At 41.6% G+C, this 23,040-nt stretch overlaps 1 protein-coding gene across 2 annotated transcripts; it reads right to left on the bottom strand.

The window, feature by feature from the left end:
* Nucleotides 1-30: 30 nt before the first annotated feature.
* On the bottom strand, nucleotides 31-23,040 carry ap4b1 (adaptor related protein complex 4 subunit beta 1). 2 transcript variants are annotated; one of them, XM_067591265.1, is made up of 14 exons: nucleotides 22,934-23,040; nucleotides 22,536-22,671; nucleotides 21,450-21,674; nucleotides 21,222-21,352; nucleotides 20,715-20,862; nucleotides 19,420-19,705; nucleotides 16,730-16,828; nucleotides 11,801-11,912; nucleotides 11,168-11,251; nucleotides 10,973-11,076; nucleotides 5,630-5,837; nucleotides 5,227-5,541; nucleotides 3,010-3,162; nucleotides 31-1,325 (listed from the first exon to the last, which is right to left on the bottom strand). In XM_067591265.1, exons 2-14 carry the CDS (start codon nucleotides 22,646-22,648, stop codon nucleotides 808-810), a joined length of 2,496 nt encoding a protein of 831 aa, XP_067447366.1. In that variant the 5' UTR covers nucleotides 22,649-22,671; nucleotides 22,934-23,040; the 3' UTR covers nucleotides 31-807. The 2 variants fall into 2 exon arrangements, 1 of the variants encoding a protein (XP_067447366.1); XR_010928594.1 differs by lacking the exon at nucleotides 31-1,325 and adding an exon at nucleotides 4,602-4,671 and having other exon boundaries at nucleotides 3,056-3,162.

Raw genomic sequence — 23,040 nt, 5'->3', positions numbered from 1 at the left:
CAGGAGCCTAGAATGACAGCTGACAAAAACTCATAACAACGCAGGAGGGAGGTTTTATTATTATTATTATTATTTTAAACCAGTTAATGTGTTTCACTTTCGGTCTTAAGCACACAAAACATGTTTCAAGTAAAATATAATCTACGTTTAAAGGGCGGGGCTAGTAGGTGTCACACAAAAAAAACATGCATGACAACTTTCAGTTTCAGGAGCCCTGCCTTGCTCATTGCTCAGCTATGTGAACATGCAAACATTCCCTCTCTGCATGATTACCTCCACCAGGGCATGTGTTCGTATGTATGCAACATAGTAATCTCTCAGCCCCAAGAGGAAAAACACTGTTGACTTTGGTGCAGTGAGACAAGTCCTCCATAGTGCCCTCACCAGGCCAAACATGATCTGACCTGAACTATTCTCTGATCTATTTATTACGGCTTGACTGTGATAATAACAGTAAAGTGAGGAGGATTAATGGCCTTCTCCACTGAGTGCTCTTTTGTTAACTCATGTTTTGTCCCCCTGCAAAGGCTCCATTCTTACTTCAACAATTATTTCAGCTGATACAACCTAAAATGTGAAAGATGTAAAGGAAAGCATGTGTAAGTGGTTTCCCATTCATCTACATACATTATGTTTCCTGTACCCTTGTTTGAGCTTTATACAAAGTAAGGGTTTTTTTTTTTGCCGGGGCTTTCTTCTAAAAGGGGCTAGTTAGTTTACAGTTATGATAAGGGAGTAAGTGGTGTCAGAGTGTGTCCATATAAGGACAGAAGTACAATGATGTGTGTTTGTGTGTATGATGCATATTTAAGCTCTCTCTGAGGACAGAGTGTGCAGTACAGTGGTGAGGACGGAGAGAAACCCCCTCAAAGCCTTGTCGTCTCTTGGTTGCTGCTTCAGAGTCACTTTGACTTCCTTTTCCTCTCCACCTCCCCTCACCGACTTTCTCCAGTTCAGCCCTTCGACTCTTGCTTCTTCTTTCTGTTTCGCCTGTTCTTCTTCCCCGTCCTCCACCATTTTATCAGCAGTCTCTCTGTCACACACGCCTCTCTCCCCTCCTATTTTCCGATTCGCCTCTCCAGTGTACAGCAGCTCCCCCAGGATGAGCGTGCTATGCTGCGTGTCAGCAGAGCGTGTGTGCTGGGTGTGTGTGTACAGGTAGACCCTCCAGGGGAGCGTGTGTGGCGGCGTGAAGGCCAACGTCTGAATATTGACCAGTTGCATTGCAGCCTGAAGGCCTTGTGGGGAACAGTGAGGTATCGCAGGGCATTGGATGTGTTCTTCCACACATGCATAATCCTTCTTCTCTTCTCTGTCCTGAGCACCTAGCCGCAAAAAACAAGGAGTAAAGTCATAAAAGAGGCTTTTAAATGTCAAATAACACCCAGAACCTTTCTTAGATGTTTCCCTAAAAAATAACCCTAAAATGTGGGGAACTATACAAACATCATTCAGCTAAGCAAATCTCATCAGTAGCTAGTGTATATTATCCATCATATATAGATGTAGGCTTTACAAAGTGGTCTGAGTATTAGTTATTTGCATCAAAAATTTCACAATGGTGAACTCAAATCATTTGAACAAATAGGAGGCGAGCACAATTTACACTCCCGAGGACTGAATTCTTAAATATCTACAATTGAGACACTTTCTTACGACACATAAGGAATAGCACCTATCAGACATATTTCATTCAGTTGATATCAGTCATTTGAACAGGCCTCACAAATATTACACAGCCTCAATTCACCCTCAGCTCAGAGTGGTTTGTGGGGGGTTTTTTGTGACACTGTGACTCTACGCACGTCAGTCAGACAGCTATCAGGTTAGTGGAGCAGTTCCTGTACTGAAATGTTTAGTGCACGTAATCTGGTAATCTCTCTTACATAAAAAAAGATGTAGACACATAAAATCAATGAATAATGATCTCATATTTCTCATGATGTCTTCATTCCTATCATAGTTATCATGTCATATTGGAGATCATATGTTCATATTTATGAGTGAGCAGAGTGTGGTGCACCTGCAGACTTTTAAGATTTAAAAATGCAGTAAATACAGTTTAAAAGTGAGGTTTTTTAGGCTGTGTATAGTCCATGTGTTCTAACAGCATTTCAGTGAGTATGTTTAAATTTACTTAATTTGTTGGAGTAGTTGAATTATATTCACTGAATGCTGTTAAACCGAGATACAAACAGACATCTAAACATTTACCGTGAGTTTGAACCTCGACACCTTTTCAACTGCAAATGGACTACGCTGAATAAAACTTTATTGTGCAACACATGAACACTTTTCCCCACCTTGAGCTACTGTCACCGCTGAGGTGTTTCATAAAGATAAATGTGCACAGTCTGCATACACACACATTCATGTTTCCACCTCCGATGGATTAAAATGGAGGCTAATCCTTTTATTTACCCGTTGCCATGGTGAATCATAGTATCAGTGCTACATTGATGATGGCTTTTTTTCCCATTCACCACACACAAGCTTATCTATAAGAGTTGAGAGTTAGGCACAGAGTTTGTTAAACCTGCTCTCTGGAACAGACCCACTGGGAGAAGTTTTTCATTTCTCAGATTTTTAAAAATGTACGTTTACATTTTTAATGCACTTAGAATTGGATAGATAACAAGGCAGCAAACTGACAAGTTAAAAGAATGAAATTGCATCAGAATTGTGCTGTATTGTATGGAAGGCTAAAGTTAATATAAAATAAATAAAAAGAAAGTCTACCTCACTATCAATGTTATCTCTTTCACAATGTTATCTCTCTGCTTAGGGGTCTTGGTCATGAAAAAACATAAGAAGTCCTTTTTATTAAAGACTGGCAGACTGCAGGGTAAAGGTGTAACAAAACAGAAAGGTAGCCCACTCTGGCTGATATTTAACACAGGTTTTTACAGCAGACCCATTTTCTCCTGCATGGGACAATTCCTGTCCCGTGAAGAAGAAGCTCTAGACATTAAAGAGTCGCTGGGATGCGCGGCGATTCCATTTCATTACCGTGCTCAACATGCAAACCCTGTCGCTGCAGCCACAGGCGCTCGAACTCCTCTGGGCTGAGAGCCGGGGAGAGGGACAAACTGAGGGGGACAATGGCGTCGGACGCCAGGACGTCAGCAGATGATTCTGTACACCAATTGGCGCTGTCTGAGCCTGGGGAAGATGTGGGAGGACAAAGAGAAAGGAAGGAGGGGAGGATGTAAGAAGGAGACAGAGAGGAACAGAGAGGGAAGATGAGGTTGAAGCGGGAAGGAGACGGAGAATTGGAATGAATGCCAGAAAGAGCATTTGTGATTAAAAAAGGCACTGCTGTTTCACAGGGATAGACTTTAACTTTGGAAAACCAAAGCATTGTCACTGAAAAGAACACAACGCACTATAAATGCTTGATCAACAGAGATCCATTTGAAGTTGACATGAAGATATTTGTGACTCTCACTCTTCATTTTGTTATAGATTTAATTTAGAACAGATTCAATTTTCTTTTTCTGGCAATTTTTCTAGAAATCAAAAACTGAAATCTCTCATTTACATAAGTATTCAGAGCCGTTATTCAGTGTATGTGCTGCCAAAGGGAGCAAAGAGACTGTAACGCAGAGAGTGGAAGGCAACACCCCGTACTCCTTATATGGAAGGTCCTGGCTCCAAATGGAAAAGATGGCACCGACCACAAGCTGCAATTCTTGGCTTCAAACCGGCTCCAATGCAAACCAGTGGGTGATGTCACACTTTGCTATGTCCATCTTTAGATACAGTCTGTTCTCTTTACACAGTTCTGGCTGAGTGAAGGATTGTGGGACTCAGAGGGTCTTCACGTAATAAAATACTTATAATTTAACAAGAATGTAACATTGTTATTGTTTTTAACTGGCAGGAGGAGTGGGGGTCCGTGTACCCTCCGTCCAAAGCTGTGTTCAACCTGTTCGATAACAGGATAAACTAATATACAGGAATATAAGCCTTGCTCTGTCCAAAAGTAACGAAATCTGCCTACCAGCACCTCTAAAGCTCAACATATTGTACCATATTTGTTTAATCTGTACAAAAAGTGAATCTTATGGGGGGTTATGTGCAAGACTATTTCTTGGTTTGGAGCATCAACTTCCTGGAGTCACTGCAGAGATAGCAATGACAAAAAACAATGACATACCAGCAGCAAACCAGAAATACCAGTAGCTCACCACGGAGCCAGTGAATAAGAGGAATTCAGTTGTTAAACAACATTGTTAGTCGACTGCAGATGTATTAGTCATGTTCTGTTCTGTTCTGTGAGGCTGTAAAACCTGACTGACCGTTTTCAAAACTGGAAAATATGATTCAAACTAAGATCAGAAGTTGACCGTAATGTTTCAGATTCAGGCCTTCGATAAGCGTCTCCCTCAAAGCCGACTACAATCATGCGACTACACCACCGTGTAAGAGCAACATTACAGTTTCTTTGTGACATGTATATGTTATATATAAGCTATATTATTCACAACCAAGCATTATGTTCAGAAAATCAAACTTCAAAGGACACCAAAAACATCTAGGCGACGTTAAAATGATATCGGCAATTACAGCCAACTAAGACAACAAACCACTCAACCAACCTGGGCCAAGGACATGCATCAGTTGACGCCCATCATGCGTATTGGGCATGTCAAAGAACAGGCACAAAGCCTGCAAATACAGACAGAGAAAGCAAACAGTCTCAGCAAATTGATGATTTATCAATGCTGATTGAAGGATTGTGGGACTACTTTAAGTAATAGAACTCTCCATCTAAAGCTGAGTTCAACTTGTTTGATAAAAGGATAAAGAAATGCATTATTTTGTTTTTCCATTTTTCATGTGACTTTAAAAAAACATAATCCACTGATAGTTCCCTCTGTCCTGTCAAGTTGATAACTACAGTTTTTTTCATTTTAATGAGGGGCACAATGCTGAAACAAACAAGTTGAACACAGCTTTGGACGGGGGGTTCACGGACCCCCGCTCCTCTGCTAGTTAAAAACTTTGCAAATGGAAATGATGTCTGTGTTTATTTGCATATATAAGTGGGGGGGGTGAGATCCGATCACAAGTGGTCACTCAAGACGCATGTGGAGTCGCCTGTTAACACCAGGTGTAAACAGAGCTGTCCACTTGTGATCGGATCACCCGAGACGGATGTTACTGCCAGGCGTAAACAGGGCCTTAGATACACTACAGACAGATTTTAACCTCCACACTCACCTGCATGAACCTTCTCAACTTGGCTAGAGTTTAGGGTGTCTGACAGGACAGTGTTCGGCTTGGGGGCAAAGGTCACGTGTTCAGGGCTTCCCCTGCTGACTGACTCTGTCTCCACAGCGTTCTGCCTTAGAGGCTCCAGAGTGTTAAAGCTGCGTGCCCACTGGCTGACAGGCTCTGCGGGGCGGCCAATCAGAACACCCAGGGAAGGATCTGACCTCCGACCCTGTAGGACCTTTTGTGTCTCTTCCATCCCACAATGCAACAGGCGGTAGTAGAGAAGTGCCTGGTCACGCACGCACATGTCTGTCTCCTCGTCTGGAAAATACAAGAAAGAAAGACATTTGTTCCCTCGCTCTCACACACACACACACACACACACACACACACACACACACACACATACCTATGCAGTAGTGCAGCAGTCTTCCGAGCATGTCTTGAGTCTCAGCAGGCCGGCACAAAAACAGCCTCATGGTGGCCGTCAGCAGCTCCATCTTGACTCCCAGAGAGGTCTCACTCCTTATTCCATCGATGAACACCTCCAGCGTGTAGGGGGTGCTGGAGACTCGCTCCCCATACACTCCCAACAGCCACAGCAAGGCCTGCCTGCCCTAATGGAGGGTGAGGAGAATGATCTGAGGATTAAGACTAATCACTGAGGTGTATGGAGTTAATCTGCCTGATCAGATCTCTGATCAGGCAGATTAACTCCATGTCAGTGGTGCAGGACATGAATGTATGAATGTAAATATAAGTTTGTTTGTTTAGAAGAAAATCCCACATGGTACTTGTAAATGGAGCTATGCTGGGAGATTTGTGAAGTCACAGAAATCCTTGTGCTTCTAAATGCAGAAACAGACTGAATGTGGTGAGCTGGGCAGAGCCACTACTGTTCATTTTCTATCAGATGCAGCAAATCCCTCGCAAGAAATATCAAATCACGCCTGAGATCAGTCGTATATTTACTGTTTTGACTTCAGTCAGACACAGCTCCTACATTGATCTACTTAAGCGTGAACCTTAACACGCCTTGTCGTTCTGTCGGTTTCTGAGAATTACAAATGATGTCAGAAAGGTGTTAAAAGATCATAAGCTTGTGAAAGATGTTCAGAAATAATTTCAGTGATGTCAGTGGTTATATATCACCCTTTGTGAGCCTGCAACAAACCACAAAGTTAACACTTAACTATGTGTGTGGAACTTCAGTGAGCTTTCACCAGACTAAGGCAATGCTCAGATGTGAACAGCTAAACTGTCAGTGTCAAAATCCAAATAAGCATAAGTGGATTAACAGACTTTGACGATGTATTTAATATACCAGAGCAGAGCAAGGTGTGTTGAGCAGAAAACAAAGCATCATAAAACAACACTAAAGCAAGCAATCATAAACCACGGCAGTTATAAACTGCAGATTAATATACAGCACTAACAGAGATGTATGTGTGTGTGTGTGTGTGAAAATTGTGCTAGCTAACAACTCGCTCTTGCTAGGTTAATGTTAATGTTACATCAGCCTGGAAAGTTGAACGCAATGGATAATGGTGATGAAATAAATGAGGAGAGAGATATGGAGACTGCAGTGGAGAGGGTGTATCTCTTGCAGATACACCTATTAACAGTTCTCGCGAGAAATTCATCCGAAGAGAGACCCCAGAGACCAAAACAAACGCCACCCTACTTGCTGCAATCAACAAGATCGGTGAAAATCAAGACTCTTTTCTAGGGAAACTACAGTGTATTGAGAAATGCGTCAATGAGAACACAGGCGCCATCCACACTCTGTCCACTTCTGTTGGTGATATGGGGGAGCAGGTGAGGGAAGAGAAGGCAAGAGAAGATGGACTTTGAAGATATTTGGTGTCCCGCAACGAGAGAGCGAAAACGTCAAGATGACCGTGATTGATCTACTGTCAAGGGTCTAACTGGGGATCAAGGATTTCCTCCAAAACTCTGTGGATGTGGCACATCAAATTGGGCCCCAGTTTCTGTCATGCACACCCACACGTGATCGTGTTCGGGCAGATGCCAAACACTCAGAAGTTCTGATGCCAAAAAAAAAAAAAAAAAAAAAATCAAGATCACAAAGGACTTAACACAACACATTAGAGATGCAAGAGCGAAGCTATGGCCACTTGCAAGCAAGAAAAGAAGGGAAGCTGGCTGGCTACAGTAGTCCATTCGCTATCGTTGCTGGAAGGAGGATCACTGCACAAGATGTCACCACTTCACCAGTTGGTTCTGCAGCTGCTGCAGCTTATTTGATCGTAGCTTTAATGGATCTATTGATAGTGCTGTAGCTAAATTTAAAGGACCAGTGTGTAAGATTTAGTGATATCTAGTGGTGAGGTTACAGATTGCAACCAACTGAATACCCCTCCCCTGCCAAGCGTGTAGGAGAACCTACGGTGGCCATGAAACCTGCAAAAAATGCGACAGACCCTCTCTAGAGCCAGTGTTTGGTTTGTCCATTCTGGGCTACTGCAGAAATATGGCAGCCTCTGTGGAAGAGGACCCGCTCCCTATGTAGATATAAAGGGCTCATTCTATGGTAACGAAAACACATATTTTCAGGTGATTGTACACTAACTAAAACATAGCTATGAATATTATATTCCATTTCTGCCAAATCTGTTCTGCTAGATGCCGCTAATTTCTACACACTGCACCTTTAAGGAAGCAATTCTATCAGTATTGAATTCATTGCCATCTCTCAATACTACAGAGGACTCTTATACTAATTTTAGTTCCTCCCAAATGAATAATCTTGTTGATAGTACCGAGGGCTCACTGTGAATAACACTTGACTCAATCGCCCATTTAAAAAGGAAACTGATACAGCGTAAGAGGTTAGCCCCATGGTAAACCCGCAAACTAAAGCAAACATTGCGAAAATTTGAAAGGATTTGGCATTCTATCAAACTAGAAGAATCTCGCTTAGTCTTGCAAGATAGTCTTAAAACATTTAAGAAGGCCCTCTGTAGTGCAAGAGCCACCTATTGCTCATCATTAACAGAGGAGAATAAAAACAGCCCTAGGTTCCTTTTCAGCACTTTGGCCAGGCTGACAAAGAGTCATAACTCTATTGATCCATGTATTCCTATAGCTCTCAGTAGCAATGACTTTATGAGCTTCTTTAATGATAAAATTCTAACTATTAGAGGCAAAATTCACCACCTCCTGCCCTCAACAGGCACCGATTTCTCCCCAAACACATGCACCTTAGAAACAGCTGTAAATCCTGACATATATTTGGACTGTTTTTCTCCAGTCGACTTTTCTGAATTAACTTCAACAATTTCTTCATCTAAACCATCAACCTGTCTCTTAGACCCAATCTCAACTAGGCTGCTTAAGGAAATCTTACCTTTAGTTAGCACTTCTTTACTGGGTATGATCAATCTGTCTTTAGTAACAGGCTATGTAACATAGCCCTTTAAAGTAGCTGTAATTAAACCTCTTCTTAAGAAGCCTACTCTTGATTCAGGCATTTTAGCCAACTATATTTTAGCGACCTATATCTAATCATCCTTTTCTCTCTAAGATCCTTGAGAAAGCAAATCAGTTATGCAACTTTCTACATAACAATAGTTTATTTGAGGACTTTCAGTCAGGATTTAGAGCGCATAGGGACAGCACTGGTGTAAGTCAAAAATGATCTCCTAACTGCATCAGACAAAGGACTTCTCTCTGTACTTGTCTTGTAAGATCTTAGTGATGATCAATTTGACACAATTGATCATCACGTCCTATTACAGAGACTGGAACATTTAATTGGCATTATAGGAACTACATTAAGCTGGTTTAAGTCCTATTTATCAGATCGATTTCAGTTTGTAGTTTGATGAATACACGCAAAAGTTAGACACGGAGTTCCACAAGGTTCTGTACTTGGACCAATACTGTTCATCTTATATATGTTTCCTTTGGGTAATATTTATTCAGAAACACACTATAAGTTTTCATTGCCATGCAGATGACACCCAATTATATTTAACAATGAAGCCAGATGAAACCAATCAGTTAACTAAACTCCAAGCATGCCTTAAGGACATTAAGACCTGGATGACCTGCAATTTTCTGCTACTAAACTCAGATAAAACTGAAGTTATTGTGCTTGGCCCCAAACACCTTAGAAACACATTATCTAATGATATAGCTAATCTAGATGGCATTACCCTGGCCACCAGCACCACTGTAAGGAATCTGGGAGTTATCTTTGATCAGGACATGTCCTTTAACTCCCACATAAAACAAATCTCAAGGACTGCCTTTTTTCACTTAAGTAATATTGCAAAAATCAGGCACATCCTGTCTCAAAAAGATACAGAAAAAATAGTCCATGCATTTGTTACTTCTAGGCTGGATTATTGCAACTCTACTCTCTCTAAAGACGCTCCAGCTGGTCCAGAATGCAGCTGCACATGTACCGACAAAAAACAGAAAAAGACATCATATTTCTCCCAATTTTAGCTTTGCTGCATTGGCTTCCTGTAAAATCCAGAATTGAATTTAAAATCCTTCTCTTCACCTACAAAGCCCTCAATGGTCAGGCACCATCATATCTTAAAGAGCTCATAATACCCTATTATCCAACTAGAACACTGTGCTCCCAGTATGCAGGCTTACTTGTGGTTCCTACAGTCTCCAAAAGTAGAATGGGAGGCAGAACCTTCAGCTATGAGGCTCCTCTCCTGTGGAACCATCTTCCAGATTTGGTCTGGGGGGCAGATACCCTCTCTACATTCAAGAGTAGGATTAAAACTTTCCTTTTTGATAAAGTTTATAGTTAGGGCTGACCAGGCTTGCCCTAGACCAGCCCTTGTTATGCTGCTATAGGCCTAGATTGCCATGGGACTTCCAATGATGCATTGAGCTCCTCTCTCCTCTCCATCTGTATGCATTCATGTACCATTAATGCATGTTACTAACTTGCCTTCTTCCCTTGAGTTTTTTGTACTCTCTCATCTTGCGGGAAACCCCGGGATCCAAATTGTGGGCCTTTGCCACAGGAATAGTGCAGGGATGGTGGTGCGGTCCTGCTGGTGTCTTTATCTGGCTATTGCTGCTATTGTTATTGCTAGTCATATCTCTATTATTATTATTGTTATTGTTATTATTGTTGTTATTCTACTTCTGTGTCTGTCCCCCCTCCTCCTCCCTCTTTCTTTCTCTCTCAACCCAACTGGTCAAGGCAGATGGCCATCCACCATGCCTGGGTTCTGCTTGAGGTTTCTTCCCTTTAGAGAGGACTTTTTCCTTGCCATTGTCACCAAGTGCTTGATAATGGGGGGATTGTTGGGTCTCTGTGAATTAAAGAGTACGGTCTAGACCTGCTCAGAAATCTTGCATCAATCTCTGATTTATCTCTGATTCTCTGGCACCCTCTGTACGCTTAAGTAATATCTCTCCTGTTCCTCTAATGGACCATGCTGGAATTAATCATGTCCTATCCAATGCAAAATCCAGTAAACAAATAATTCCAGGATATTGGAAACTTAATTCTTCTTTCCTTCAACAATCCTCCCATTGTTTAGGCATTAAGGATATTATAAATAGCTTCAAAAACAGGAATGATATTACTGTAAATCATGCATCTATATCAAGATACTCCAATATATTCCAGATTAAAAATATAGACCTTCATGATATGTCCCCTTTAAGTAAAGAATCTGAGTGCTTTAAGACATGGTGCCTTTTTACATCCAGGCAGTATGTGTGTGTGGCAGCGTGCCAAGTAGTGTCTGACCTGGCTGTCCTGCAGTGTCTCCTCACAGCCCTCAAGAGCCAAACACACAGTGCTGCTACACTGAGGACACACCCAGACCAGGTCCCGCATTGTCTGCACCACCGCTGAGCAGTGGGGGTGGGAGAGAGAAAGCGAGTTACTTAAATGAAAGGCTGCATGCTATGCAACGTATGTGCGTGGTTCATTGAGTTTTACCTGAGGTGATGTGTTCCTGTTTGAGCCCGAGTAGTCCTGTGAGGATCTCTAGACATCTGTCACTGTAGCTCCGTCCAATACGACCTAAAACCACACCGGACACGATGACACAAGATATGGGTGAAGCTGATGTTATTACTCATGCAATCAAATGAATATGGCTTTAATCACAGGAAGTCACACAGCCCACACTGCTGGATAATTAGATTTTAGAAACAGAATTTCTTCAGCACTCTGAATGTAACATATTACATATAATTATGCTGCATTTACATCTCCAAGTTTCTGGGAATGCATGAAAAATACTAGAATTTGTGTTGGACCAGAGGGTGCTGAATGTTTTCGTCCTCACCCTCTAGTACTGTTCAACGAGTGTAATGAGGATAATGTTGACCCTACCACAGCGAAGTGGAGTTTGAAAGGAAATGAATGGAGAGAACAGAGCCAGGAAGTATTACCATAGACACATGTCTGCCAACTAATAATCTGCCTGAGCTATACTGGTGTTACACATTTATGAATTCAGTGTACAACCAAAGAAACAGACATAAAAATGTGCCTTCCTATCAGTTTGAACAAATTGCTACAGCTGTTTATATCTGTGTGTGTGTGTGTGTGTGTGTGTGTATTTACCTATAGCTGATATTGCAGCCTGGGCTGTGTCAGTGTTGACATCAGTGCAGTATCCTTTCAGCTCATCCAGTAACATTGCTACATTTTCATCATTCACCAGCTCCACCAGCACCTACCACCAGCAAACACAACCGTGTTAGCACTACTATTATTTAAGTTACTGGTCTGGTACCACTAATGGTACCACTAATACTGCGTAGTAACTGTCAACTACATTGCATGTTAAGTTCTTGAAAGATTCCCTCCAGTTGTGTTTTAAGACATATAAAAATATTCTGCTTGGAATATTTATTGTGTGTCTGAAATGGTTTTTGCAGAAAAAGTTAAATTTCCTTGGTAACAATTCTTAAAGCAGGACTCTCAGGTAAGTAAGCGTTGGTTTGAAAATGAAGTAAGTTTGAAAATGAAAAAAATCTAGGGGTGTGGAGTTAGAAAGAAGTGAGGTTACCAGACCTCTGTGGCCTGCTTGTACAGTTGAAGTCAGAAGTTTACATATACTTTAGCCAAATACATTAAAACTCAGTTTTTCACAATTGTAATGTAATCCTGGTAAACATTCCTTGTCTTAGGTCAGTTAGGATCACTAGTTTTTTTTTTAAGACTGTGAAATGTCAGAATAATAGTAAAGAGAATGATTTATTCCAGCTTTTATTTCTTTCATCACACTCCCAGTGGGTCAGATGTTTACATACAATTAGCTAGTATTTAGTAGCATTGCCTTTAAATTGTTGAACTTGGGTCAAACGTTTCGGGTAACCTTCCACAAGGTTCTCACAATAAGTTGCTGCAAATTTGGCCCATTCCTTCTGACAGAAGTGGTGTAACAGAGTAAGGTTTGTAGGCCTCTTTGCTTGCACATGCTTTTTCTGCCCACAAATTTTCTACTGGATTGAGGTCAGGGCTTTGTGCTGGCCACTCCACTACCTTGACTTTATTGTCCTTAAGCCATTTTGCCACCCCTGTGCTACACGGTTGGGATGGTGTTCTTTGGCTTTCAAGCCTCCCTCTCTTTCCTCCTAACATAATGATGGTCATTATGGCAATTGTGGCAATGGTCAATTTTTGGCAGGCCCGCCCATACAGGAATTTGGCCCTCCTAGGAGAAATCAGCCTCCACACTGTTTTAATGTATCGGCTAACCGGGGCTCAAGCCCTGGGCCCAACGATGTGAAAGGGCCCATGAGGCTCGGGAAAAATATAACCTAAAATTCACAGGGAGGAAAAAAAACTACTGCCTCGTTTGTATGTTTTTTGTCCGTTTTTGGTGTCTGGTTTTAGAGCGAAGTGAGACAACATCTTGTGTTAAGTGTCTGTGCTGCTCCTGAACGGAAACCACAGGTGCTAGTTGTCACCTTTACACTTTTAGTTTCACTCTTTCTTGATCTTTCTGTCATCTCTTTCTGTTTCTAGGAAGCTTGAACCCTCTGAACTTCAGTTTGCAGCAGTTACTGTTATTAAGAGTTTTTGTTGGGGTGTGATGCTGGAGCAGGAAGTTAAAGCGGAGGTTAGGGTTAGGGTTGAGGTTAATCATGCTGGCTGGTGTTCCTGTTTAACCAGTGATCGTGTTGACTGTTGACTTCCAGGGAAATGTGTCATGGTTGCTGGGGTGACAGCAGCTGTTGAAAACATAAATGTAGGTGTCTATCAAGTCAAAATGGAGTTTCCTAAAAAATATCGGGAACTAGAGGGGGAAGAAAATACATAAATTAATAATGAAAGTAATGTACTGAATCCACTGACAAACGGAACATTCAGAAAGCAAACTGGATGATACTAATATGCAGAGTGCTGCCTGGAGTTGCAAAAAGCAACACACAGCGTTGCAGGAAAGGAGCAGAGCAGTCCAGAAGTAAACAAACCTCATGCTAAAAAACACCAAGCTAGAAGATGCTATCAAAAGTCTCTCGACAACGTTGTGATGCGCAGTAAGACTGTGCAGGACTGATATGTCTACAAAGTCCGGAGAAGCAGTTGGTAAGATGCAGAACTTAAGAATAATTCAAGAGAGTGTTTCCCTGGTGAAGATCACTGCTGCTGCGGGGCCAAAGTGGACTCACGCTAGCTTAATAGCATGGGGAGTAATTTAACTCTTTAGTGTCCAAAAGCACAAGATGGGTTGTCTATTTTCTATCTAGTGTCTATTGGTTGTAAATCTATTTGTGAACCTGGTGATGCTGGAAATAATGATGATAAAGAGTATTGGTTGCTGTTCGTTAATTGCATTTGAAGTACATTCTGGTTGCAAGCATGGTCAAATAATGAATGATAAATTTTAAATAATAGTTAGTTGCTTAGGCTTTTAGGTACAGATAGGGGCGTCGCAGCCGTGGGTGTTACGGGTGTTGTGACCCGCACAATTAAAGGTCCCCTTTGGATTCCTACTAAAAGAGACACTTTTAAAAAAAATTGAAGACAGTTTAGGTTGTACTAGTCCATGGACTCAGAAATGAGTTTTTACTGATTTGCCTCTTTAATGATACTGATATGTTACCAGGGTTCAATTTGTTATGCATCTATAACTATCCATTTCATTTTAATGGAAGTGTAAGTGTCCCTTTAATTTCATGTCTATAAGGTAAGTAAGGAAGTAGGATAAAAGAAGGATAGCTATGCTCCAATTCAGCAGTTCATACAAATAACTGGATGTAAGTAGTAAACTTCTACCAGACCCTAAATAAATTCTGCTGAGCTGTTACACAGCTGTTAAATATGGTCTCAGTAATTATTTTATGGTAAGCTGAAGCAGTGGTTACAACTACAGTAGTAGAAAAAATTGTTTAAATGCTTGGCATTCATTTTAATTTGGCATGTTGAGACTGGAACAGGGCTCGAAGGCGGGGAGTTGCCGTGCTCATGTCCTACCTCTAGAACGCCCACACTGAAATCGCTGCTCCACCCCTGGGTACAGCATGTTATGGGCTTCTGTTGGCTTGAAAAACTGTTGTTTTAAAGGACTGCATAATTTGGTATTAATCTAAATAAATATGAGTATAAAGTACTTTATGTTAAACACTTATGTTAAAATGCAGTAAAATGCATACAGTACCTGATGTTAAACCAAGAGTTATGTCAGCATTGGGCTTTAATTTTATTCACATTTAATGTGAGAAGATGTATGAGTGTGAGATAACGCAATGATGCTTAATGGGTTCCTGCAGTGTTTACAAATGCATATATATTTGTTGTTGCCTATTTACATTTATTTGAAATGTCATGTGCATATATATTTTCTTTTTCTGTTTTGTTTTTTGTAAATTCAGGCTTTTCTCCTAATGACTAATGATTAAGAGAACTAAAGGAACTGTCAAACTAAACTGCTGAGCCTGCCAATGTAAAAGGAAGGAAAAAAGCTGTTTGGTCATAGAGTGGAACCCAGTCGAAAATCTTTGAGTAGATGTATCAATCCCTTTCAAGTGGGGAGGCCGCACAGAGTCTTAAAACATAACTTGACAGTGTCCTCCTAAAGTCTTAAATTATCGTATGTTCAACACAGTATATAAACTTAGCACAAAAAGTAAGGAAATTTGTGTTTGGTAGATTATTTATTTGTTGTAACAATGCTTCTTGGCAATAAATCTTATACTGTTGGAAAGGCTGTTTATTTCCCTTTTAAATGGTGCCACATTTGTAAGGAATATGCATTTGTGGGATGGGCAGCAGAGCTGAATATGTGGGTTGCGCCCATGAACAATTTGCCAAATCTTCTCTATCAATGCCAAACAGCTTATTTTGCTGTTGCTATTGACTCTTATTTTGAGCTTAAATCTTTTTGTTGCGCATTAGATAGGAGCTTGCAGACAAGTACAGTCTAGAAAACAGGGCAATTTATAGCATAATTAGTTTCAACTCTAGTTTCAATTGGACTCACTCTTTATTAGTTAAGTTTTTAAAAACAGCAAAATGTAGCAAGAGCAGAGAAAGTACATTATAATATAGGAAGAGAAAATGAATTAAAGCTGCAAGCAGCTATGAACGAGCCCTCGCACCTTGCGCATCAGAGGGAGTGGAAGCCATGGTATCACTATTGGAGGTCTGTTGACACGGCTCTGAACTGTCAGGATTATTGGACACTGTATAAATGGGTAAAATATTATTTCTGGTGTGCAATACGTGGTGCTGGATTTGACTTATTAGAAAATGTTGATGAACTATGTGTCATTTGGGCCTCACTTCCTGTTGCATGTAGGCAATATGACATAGGTTAAATATTAGTGCAGCAATACATTTACCCAAGGGCAAATGACATGGATACACATTTTCTTGAATGTTGGACCTTGCATGCAGGAAATAATTTTCACTTCCTGTGTCCATTATATGGCAGTAGAGAACACTCACAATTATACGTCGCTGTATATCATGTGTAGACCACACCATGTAAATTCCATGTTAATCGGATGCTGTTTGTCATATCAGCCTGACTTCCTGTTCAGTAGATGACGCTATGACTATGACTTAATATTGACATGTAGAGGTGTTCAGGCTAGGACTCTTATCAAGCATGAGAAATTTGGTGCAGGTTGAGCAATGTACATTCAAGTTACAACAACTTCCCGCTTCATGGTAAAACATCAAGGTTTACCGCATTGCCACGGCAACTGCGTATAATGAAAACTATGTGTGTCTGGACAAGATACATGTGCCTACCAAATTTCGGGATCTATTTGGGATTTGGGAATTTAGGGACCGTTGGGCCCCTGGCACTTCTGTGCTTGGGCCCCAATAATTATAATCCCTTCAAAAACAATAGGTCCCTGGCACTGTCATGCCCTGGCCTCAATAATAATAATAATCCCTTCAAAAACAATAGGTCCCTGGCACTGTCATGCCCTGGCCTCAATAATAATAATAATCCCTTCAAAAACAATAGGTTCCTCATACTTTCAGTACTCTGGGCCCTAAAAATATCTATTTGAGTTAAACAGGCATCACCTGCATCTTCCTTTGTTTGATGTAGGCCGGTTCAGCATAACCACAAAAGAAACGTTTGTAGTGCGCCCCCATCAGGCCAGGATGAGAACGCAACAGCAACTAAGAGAGGAAAAAGAGATGGTTTCATTACTCAAAATGTATCCACACATCAGTCTGACAAAAGACACTAATGATGATTGTACTAATGCAGACAAAAATCACATATTTGTCTATACAGGCACACATTCAAATGATTAGGTTTTCTCAGAGAGGGGGTTGTAGCCAATTCAGTGGTCTGTCCACTGACCATGGTCGCTAACACAGATCACTGCTTACTACCACTGGGGGGGCTGAAGCTAATGGTCTGGACCACTTAGTGAGTAGTCTGTGGAGTGGTCTCTGTGGTCCTAATCCACCTTCTCAAGCCATGTTGGCAACACTGTTAGCCAAATAAATGTCAGAGATCATAATCCTTTATCTAGGCTATATTCTATATTGTCTATATTCTTGTTGCACTGTATATTGCATTTTATCTGGCTATACCACTGTATATAAATAAATATAAATGTAATAAAAATAACATATTTATATACAGTCAATGGGTTATACCTATAGTTACAAATCTATCTATCTATACATAGCATGTGAGTAGCTATTTCCTTTAACTGTAGGGCTGTGCGATATGACGATATATATCATTTGACGAGAGAAAAATGTCTATCGTGTATATCGTTGTGACAGAAATCACACTTTTTATGGCAATATTTTTCATCATTTGCAGTCTGTCCATCTTTTGCGCGGATTACATTGATAAATTACTCCTCATGGTTTTTTACTTGCGAAGCTTTTAATGCACTTACTGTAACATAACGAGTTTAGTTGAAGAAAATGTTTTATTGATCTGATTCACCGGCTTTCTCGCTACTAGCACTCCCTCTCTTCACTCACTCTCTAGCTCACTTGACCACAGCTGCGGGAAGCCGACAGAAAAGTCTAACTTAACTTTTAATGTTATCAAACGAAGAGAAATGTCCTCCCCTCGTCCTCGAAATGTCTTTGTACTCACTCGTGGCAGAGTTTACAGCTCTGATCAGTCTGATCTCCGTCACGCCTCTGAATCTGGAACTCCTGCATGCTATGTAAAAGCACACATGGAGGTGGTTTTATGCTGGCGGGGGGAGACGGAGGGGACGGACCAACTATTTATTCATTGAATTAAAATGTGCTGTATCGGGATAGGTATCGTTATCAGGATATGAAATGACTTACATCAGGATATGAGATTTTCGTCAGCCCTATTTAACCGTTTATGAATGTGAACCAGTTGTCAATATAGTCCTTGTGGTCCGTCCGTTGACCTTGTGGTCTGGACCAGTTTCTTAGTGGTCCGTCCGTGGTCCTAGTGGTCCGAACCAGTTTCTTAGTGGTCCGTCCGTGGTCCTAGTGGTCCGGACCAGTTTCTTAGTGGTCCGTCCGTTGACCTTGTGATCCGGACCAGTTTCTTAGTGGTCCGTCCGTGGTCCTAGTGGTCCGGACCAGTTTCTCAGTGGTCTGTCGCTGGTCTTTTTGGTCAAGACCATTTGTTCAGTGTTCCATAACGTGGTCCTAATCCACTCTTTCTTCTCTCCCCTTCTCGCTTCTCTCTTCTTTGGCCATGTGGTAAACTGTTGTTAGCTATTCATATATTGTTTACCTAGATAGTAATCTATCTATCTGTCTATCTATCTATCTATCTATCTATCATCACACAAACTTCAAAATACAACAATAACAATGATGACAGTAACAAAATAACCATGCAATCACAGCCTAATCCACAACAGAATATAATTCATCGACAAAATACTATGATTTGTGGTGTTTGTCTCCATCAACACAAACAATACATTAATAGCTAACAAAAGTGTACCACACAGCCAAAGGAGAGAGAGGGGAGGTGGATCAGGACCACGCAATGGACCAATGAACAACTGGTCCGGACCAAAAAGACCATGCAACAGACCACTAAGCAACTGATCCTGACCACTAGGACCACACGATGGACCACTGAGCAACTAGTCCAGACCACAAGAACCACATGACAGACCACAGAACAACTGGTCCGGACTACAAAGACTATGCAACAGACCACTAAGCAACTGGTCCAGACCACTAGGACCACACGATGGACCACTGAGCAATTAGTCCAGACCACAAGGACCATGGACAGACCACAAAACCACAAGACAGACCACTGAGCAACTAGTCCAGACTATAAAGACCATATGGACCACTGATTCATATTTATATCAATTAAATGAAATAGCTACTTACATGCTATGCATAGAACTAGAAGACAGATAGATAGATAGAATTACTATCTAGGTATAACCACACAATATGCATTTACAGTGCAACAATAAGAATATAGACGACAAAGAATACAGACAAAGGATTATGATAACTGCTAACAGTGTTGCCAACACGGCCCGAGAAGGGAGAAGGTGGTTCCACTGTGAAACACAGCTGGATATTGTTGACATAAAAATTAAGAAAGACACTATACTGCTTAACTATGTGACCTAGAGAAAACATGCATGAGATTAAGACGTTTTATAGTATATATAGTGGGAGTCAAAAGTATCAAAAGCTGCACTAACAGTCAAGTGTCAAACTGTAAAGACACATACAATCACATCTTCTACCTCCAAAACAGAGTTATTCACACTCACCTGTATGTGGCAGAGGGCAGTGAACCTCATCTCTCTGGACATGCTCCCACAGGCGGCCAGTAGTGGTGCCCGTACTCGCTCCAGAGCTGCCAGACTGACTGCTGGGAAACCGGAACAGAGGCTGAGGAAGAGGCTGAAGGTGGCGGCCATGACCGGGGGGTGAGGGCTGACCAGGGAGGCGTCCAGCAGAGACAGGATGTCAAAGAGCTCATCCTCTGACTGAGGCCGGTTGCGCTGGAGGATCCTCAGCACCTCACACTGACCCCAAACGTCACATTCCTTTAGCCTGGGATGACGGGCAGATAGAAAGAGATTAAACCTTACAACACATGTAGCCATGTTTGCTACTGAATGTTGTAAACTTTTGTAAAGTCACATCTTCTCTGGGCTTGGGTTAAGTGCCACAGACAGGCTACGGAAGCTAGAGAGTGTTGTTGGTTTTGGTTACAGTAAGAAACAGAGTATTGCCAGGCTTAGCCATTAAAGGAACAGTTTGACATGGAAATATGCTTTCTTGCCAAGAATCAGATTAGAAGATTGATACCACTCTCAGACACGAAGGTGGTATTGATCTTCTCATCTAACTCTCGGCAATAAAGCATATTATATTCCTTTAAGTACTGTACTTGAGGCATTTCTGGAGGCAAAATATTCCAAACAAAACAGCAATGTCCTGGAAATGTACAGCCTGCAGCTTTAAACTCTGAGACCTCTCTCTGCCTGCCTACTGGCTGAAATCTATCAGGAGACAATAGGAAGCAGTTTGGCTGTGCTGATTTGATTAACTGTCTGGAGATGAATGGTTGATGGTTATACACAGACTGACAGACTCAGTACTGCAGATTGGGGCTTATGAATACAAAATCCAGAGAAAGAAAGAACAAAGGCACTGTCTTTACTAAGTAACATAGAAAACAAGGAAATATAAAAACTTTGCATATTCTCCACAACACTCTGTATGTGCTTCAATTTTCACTTTTTTGTTTAAATATTTGTAGGTAGAGGACAACTGCTGCAATTTGGCAGCTTGGGTTTGTGCCAAAGAGGAAGAGCCAACAAATGTCTTCAGCTACCTGTGTCAGTCATATGAACCTCATAATGTGCAATAACAGTGACTGACCACTTAACCTCAGCAATAGTCATCATTTTTCTCCTCCAGTCCACATATAATATTATTTTTAAACATTTATCAAAAATGAAGTGCCATCCAACCCTGACACTCAACCGAACCACATAAATAAACTTCAGTTTTCATTTTGTGACATGATTCTCTGATGGACTGACTCAGAGCCAACCTGTTTAGGAGATGATGGGTGATGGGTTTGTTAATAGCGACCCCTCCTTCGTCTTTAAGGATTTCCTCCAGAGCACGGAGGCAGTTCACCATCACCACCGGGTCAGAGTCCCTCAGCAGGCTGTATAGCTCGTTCACCACTGCAGCATCTGGAAGAAATATATTAAAGAAGTTTCATAAGCATGAAAAACATATTTAGGCATGAGCTCATCAACAATAACTGAACTTGATGTTTCTGTTTACCCCTGTTTCCAGTCTTTGTGCTAAGCTAACCAGCGGCTGGCTGTAGCTTCATATTTACTTACATGTTAACTTAAATAGGGTTATAGCACATGATGAAGTGGAACATGGAGGTACAGTTTATTATTTTAGCAATGATCAGAAAATAAAATGAGCAATTATTGGATTAAGGTCTCCTTATTAAAATCCAGGACTCTCATCAGATGGCTACATGCAAATATCAAATTCTGAGAGAATGACATTGGAACATTGACATTGTCTACCCTACCGATCTCAGCATTAGGTTGGAGATTGTGTAGTTTGGCCCAGCCGAGTACAGCCACTCGTCGTACACAAGCTGCTCTATCCCTCAGCCCTGCTGTCAGGGGCTGCTCCACGTACTCCACCAGACTGGGCAACCTAGGACGCACAGTCACACAGTCAGAAACCAAATTATACATATAATCACATCCTGACATGACGGCTTGCACTGAAGTCAATGTGTGTAGCACCTCACCTAAGGTTGGTCATGTTCCTCAGGGCCAGGCTGCGGACCATCGGGTTTGAATCCTGACAGTCTTTCCTCAGTGTGTTGATGACCAGCAGAGACAGCTCTGGGTTTAAAGTGGCATAGGAACACAGGAAGACATAGACCAGTTTCTTCTGGACTATGTCCACTGTGGCACATGCTTTTACCAACTCACTGAACAGACCTGATACATCTACACCCTGCGACATCAACCTGAGACGGAAAGAGGAGGCGAAAAAAGGAGGGTAGGGAGAGAGAAGAAAGAGAAAGGGGGCAGGAGTAAGGAGAGGGGCAGTGAGAAGAAAGATGTGGGGGAAGAGGAGGAAAAAATAAGCAAGGGGAATAAGGAGAACATTTAGAAACATTTGGGAAAGAGCAGCAAGTAGGGCATGAATGAAAAAAAGATAGGACACAGGACAGAGAAAATGTAATAATGTCAACAATACATGGATGGAGAGAAAAGATGGACAGTATGCTATGTGACTATTCTGCTGTATGACTGTAGAGTTTTATGTTCGACATGTATAATCGTGAAATGAGATGTTTTAGTTATGTGTTAGTTATTAGATGTCTTTAACCTTATGAAAGCCTTGCACCGATGAATATGTTTGCCAAATTAGGTTGAATCATTTTGATATAAACAGATAGATTGCCAACCAGGCAAAACAAGCAACTGCCCCTGGACCCCAGACCCCAAAGGGGCAGCAAAAGCCCTTCATCATCAGTTGCCTTTTTGGTAATTTGTACAATTGGAGGTCCTGCATTGTATGTAACTTAATCTTGCGTCCTTTTACAGGGGCTGTTTGATAAAGCAATTTGGGTTTCAGTATCTTGCCCAAGGACACTTCGACATTTGGACTGGAGGAGCCGGGAATTGAACCGCTGATCTTCCGATTAGTACCCGCTCTACCTCCTGAGCCACAGCCACCCCAGGCAGTAGTATTCCAGCGTAGGAGTGTTGGTTGGTTTTTAGGCAAAAAACATTTTTGTTTGAGGGTATGCACCCTGTGTGTGTGTGTCATGAGCCTGTCCTCAGCCTGTGTGTGTGTGTGTGTGTGTATGTCTTCAGCCTACCTGATGACTCTGAGGATGGTGTTCCTGTAGCGCAGCGGGTCAGACTGGACGTTGGGGTTGGACAGGACTCTCCTCAGCTCCCTCACCGTGTCCTCACTGCCCAGGTACGGCATAGTGCCCGCAGACAGCCCGAACACTGACACAGCAGAAAACACACACACACACACTGCTTCAAGTCATGTTAACATACAACGTTTAATATCGTGTTAAACGTTAGCACGCTCACACAAAGCGACTACAGTTTACATGCATGCCCAGTACAAAGTTATTACAGAAGAGAAGTCAAGCTTTTATCGTTTTATTCAGATACCTTTTAAATCTAAAATATCAGCAGCAGTTCAATGCAGCATTGAACCATTCTTAACACATCGACTTGTTACTTAAAAAAAACCCATTACCGTCGACACTTCAAATAGAGGATTCCATTCACAACACAGCCGGGATGATGATGATTGTTTACAACCTACATGACACTTCCTCATTTCTTCTTCTGCTGTCGAATAAA

Source organism: Thunnus thynnus, chromosome 6 (assembly GCF_963924715.1).
Source record: "Thunnus thynnus chromosome 6, fThuThy2.1, whole genome shotgun sequence".
In the NCBI taxonomy this organism is placed as follows: domain Eukaryota; kingdom Metazoa; phylum Chordata; class Actinopteri; order Scombriformes; family Scombridae; genus Thunnus; species Thunnus thynnus.
This window is presented reverse-complemented; position numbering and strand designations above follow the sequence as displayed.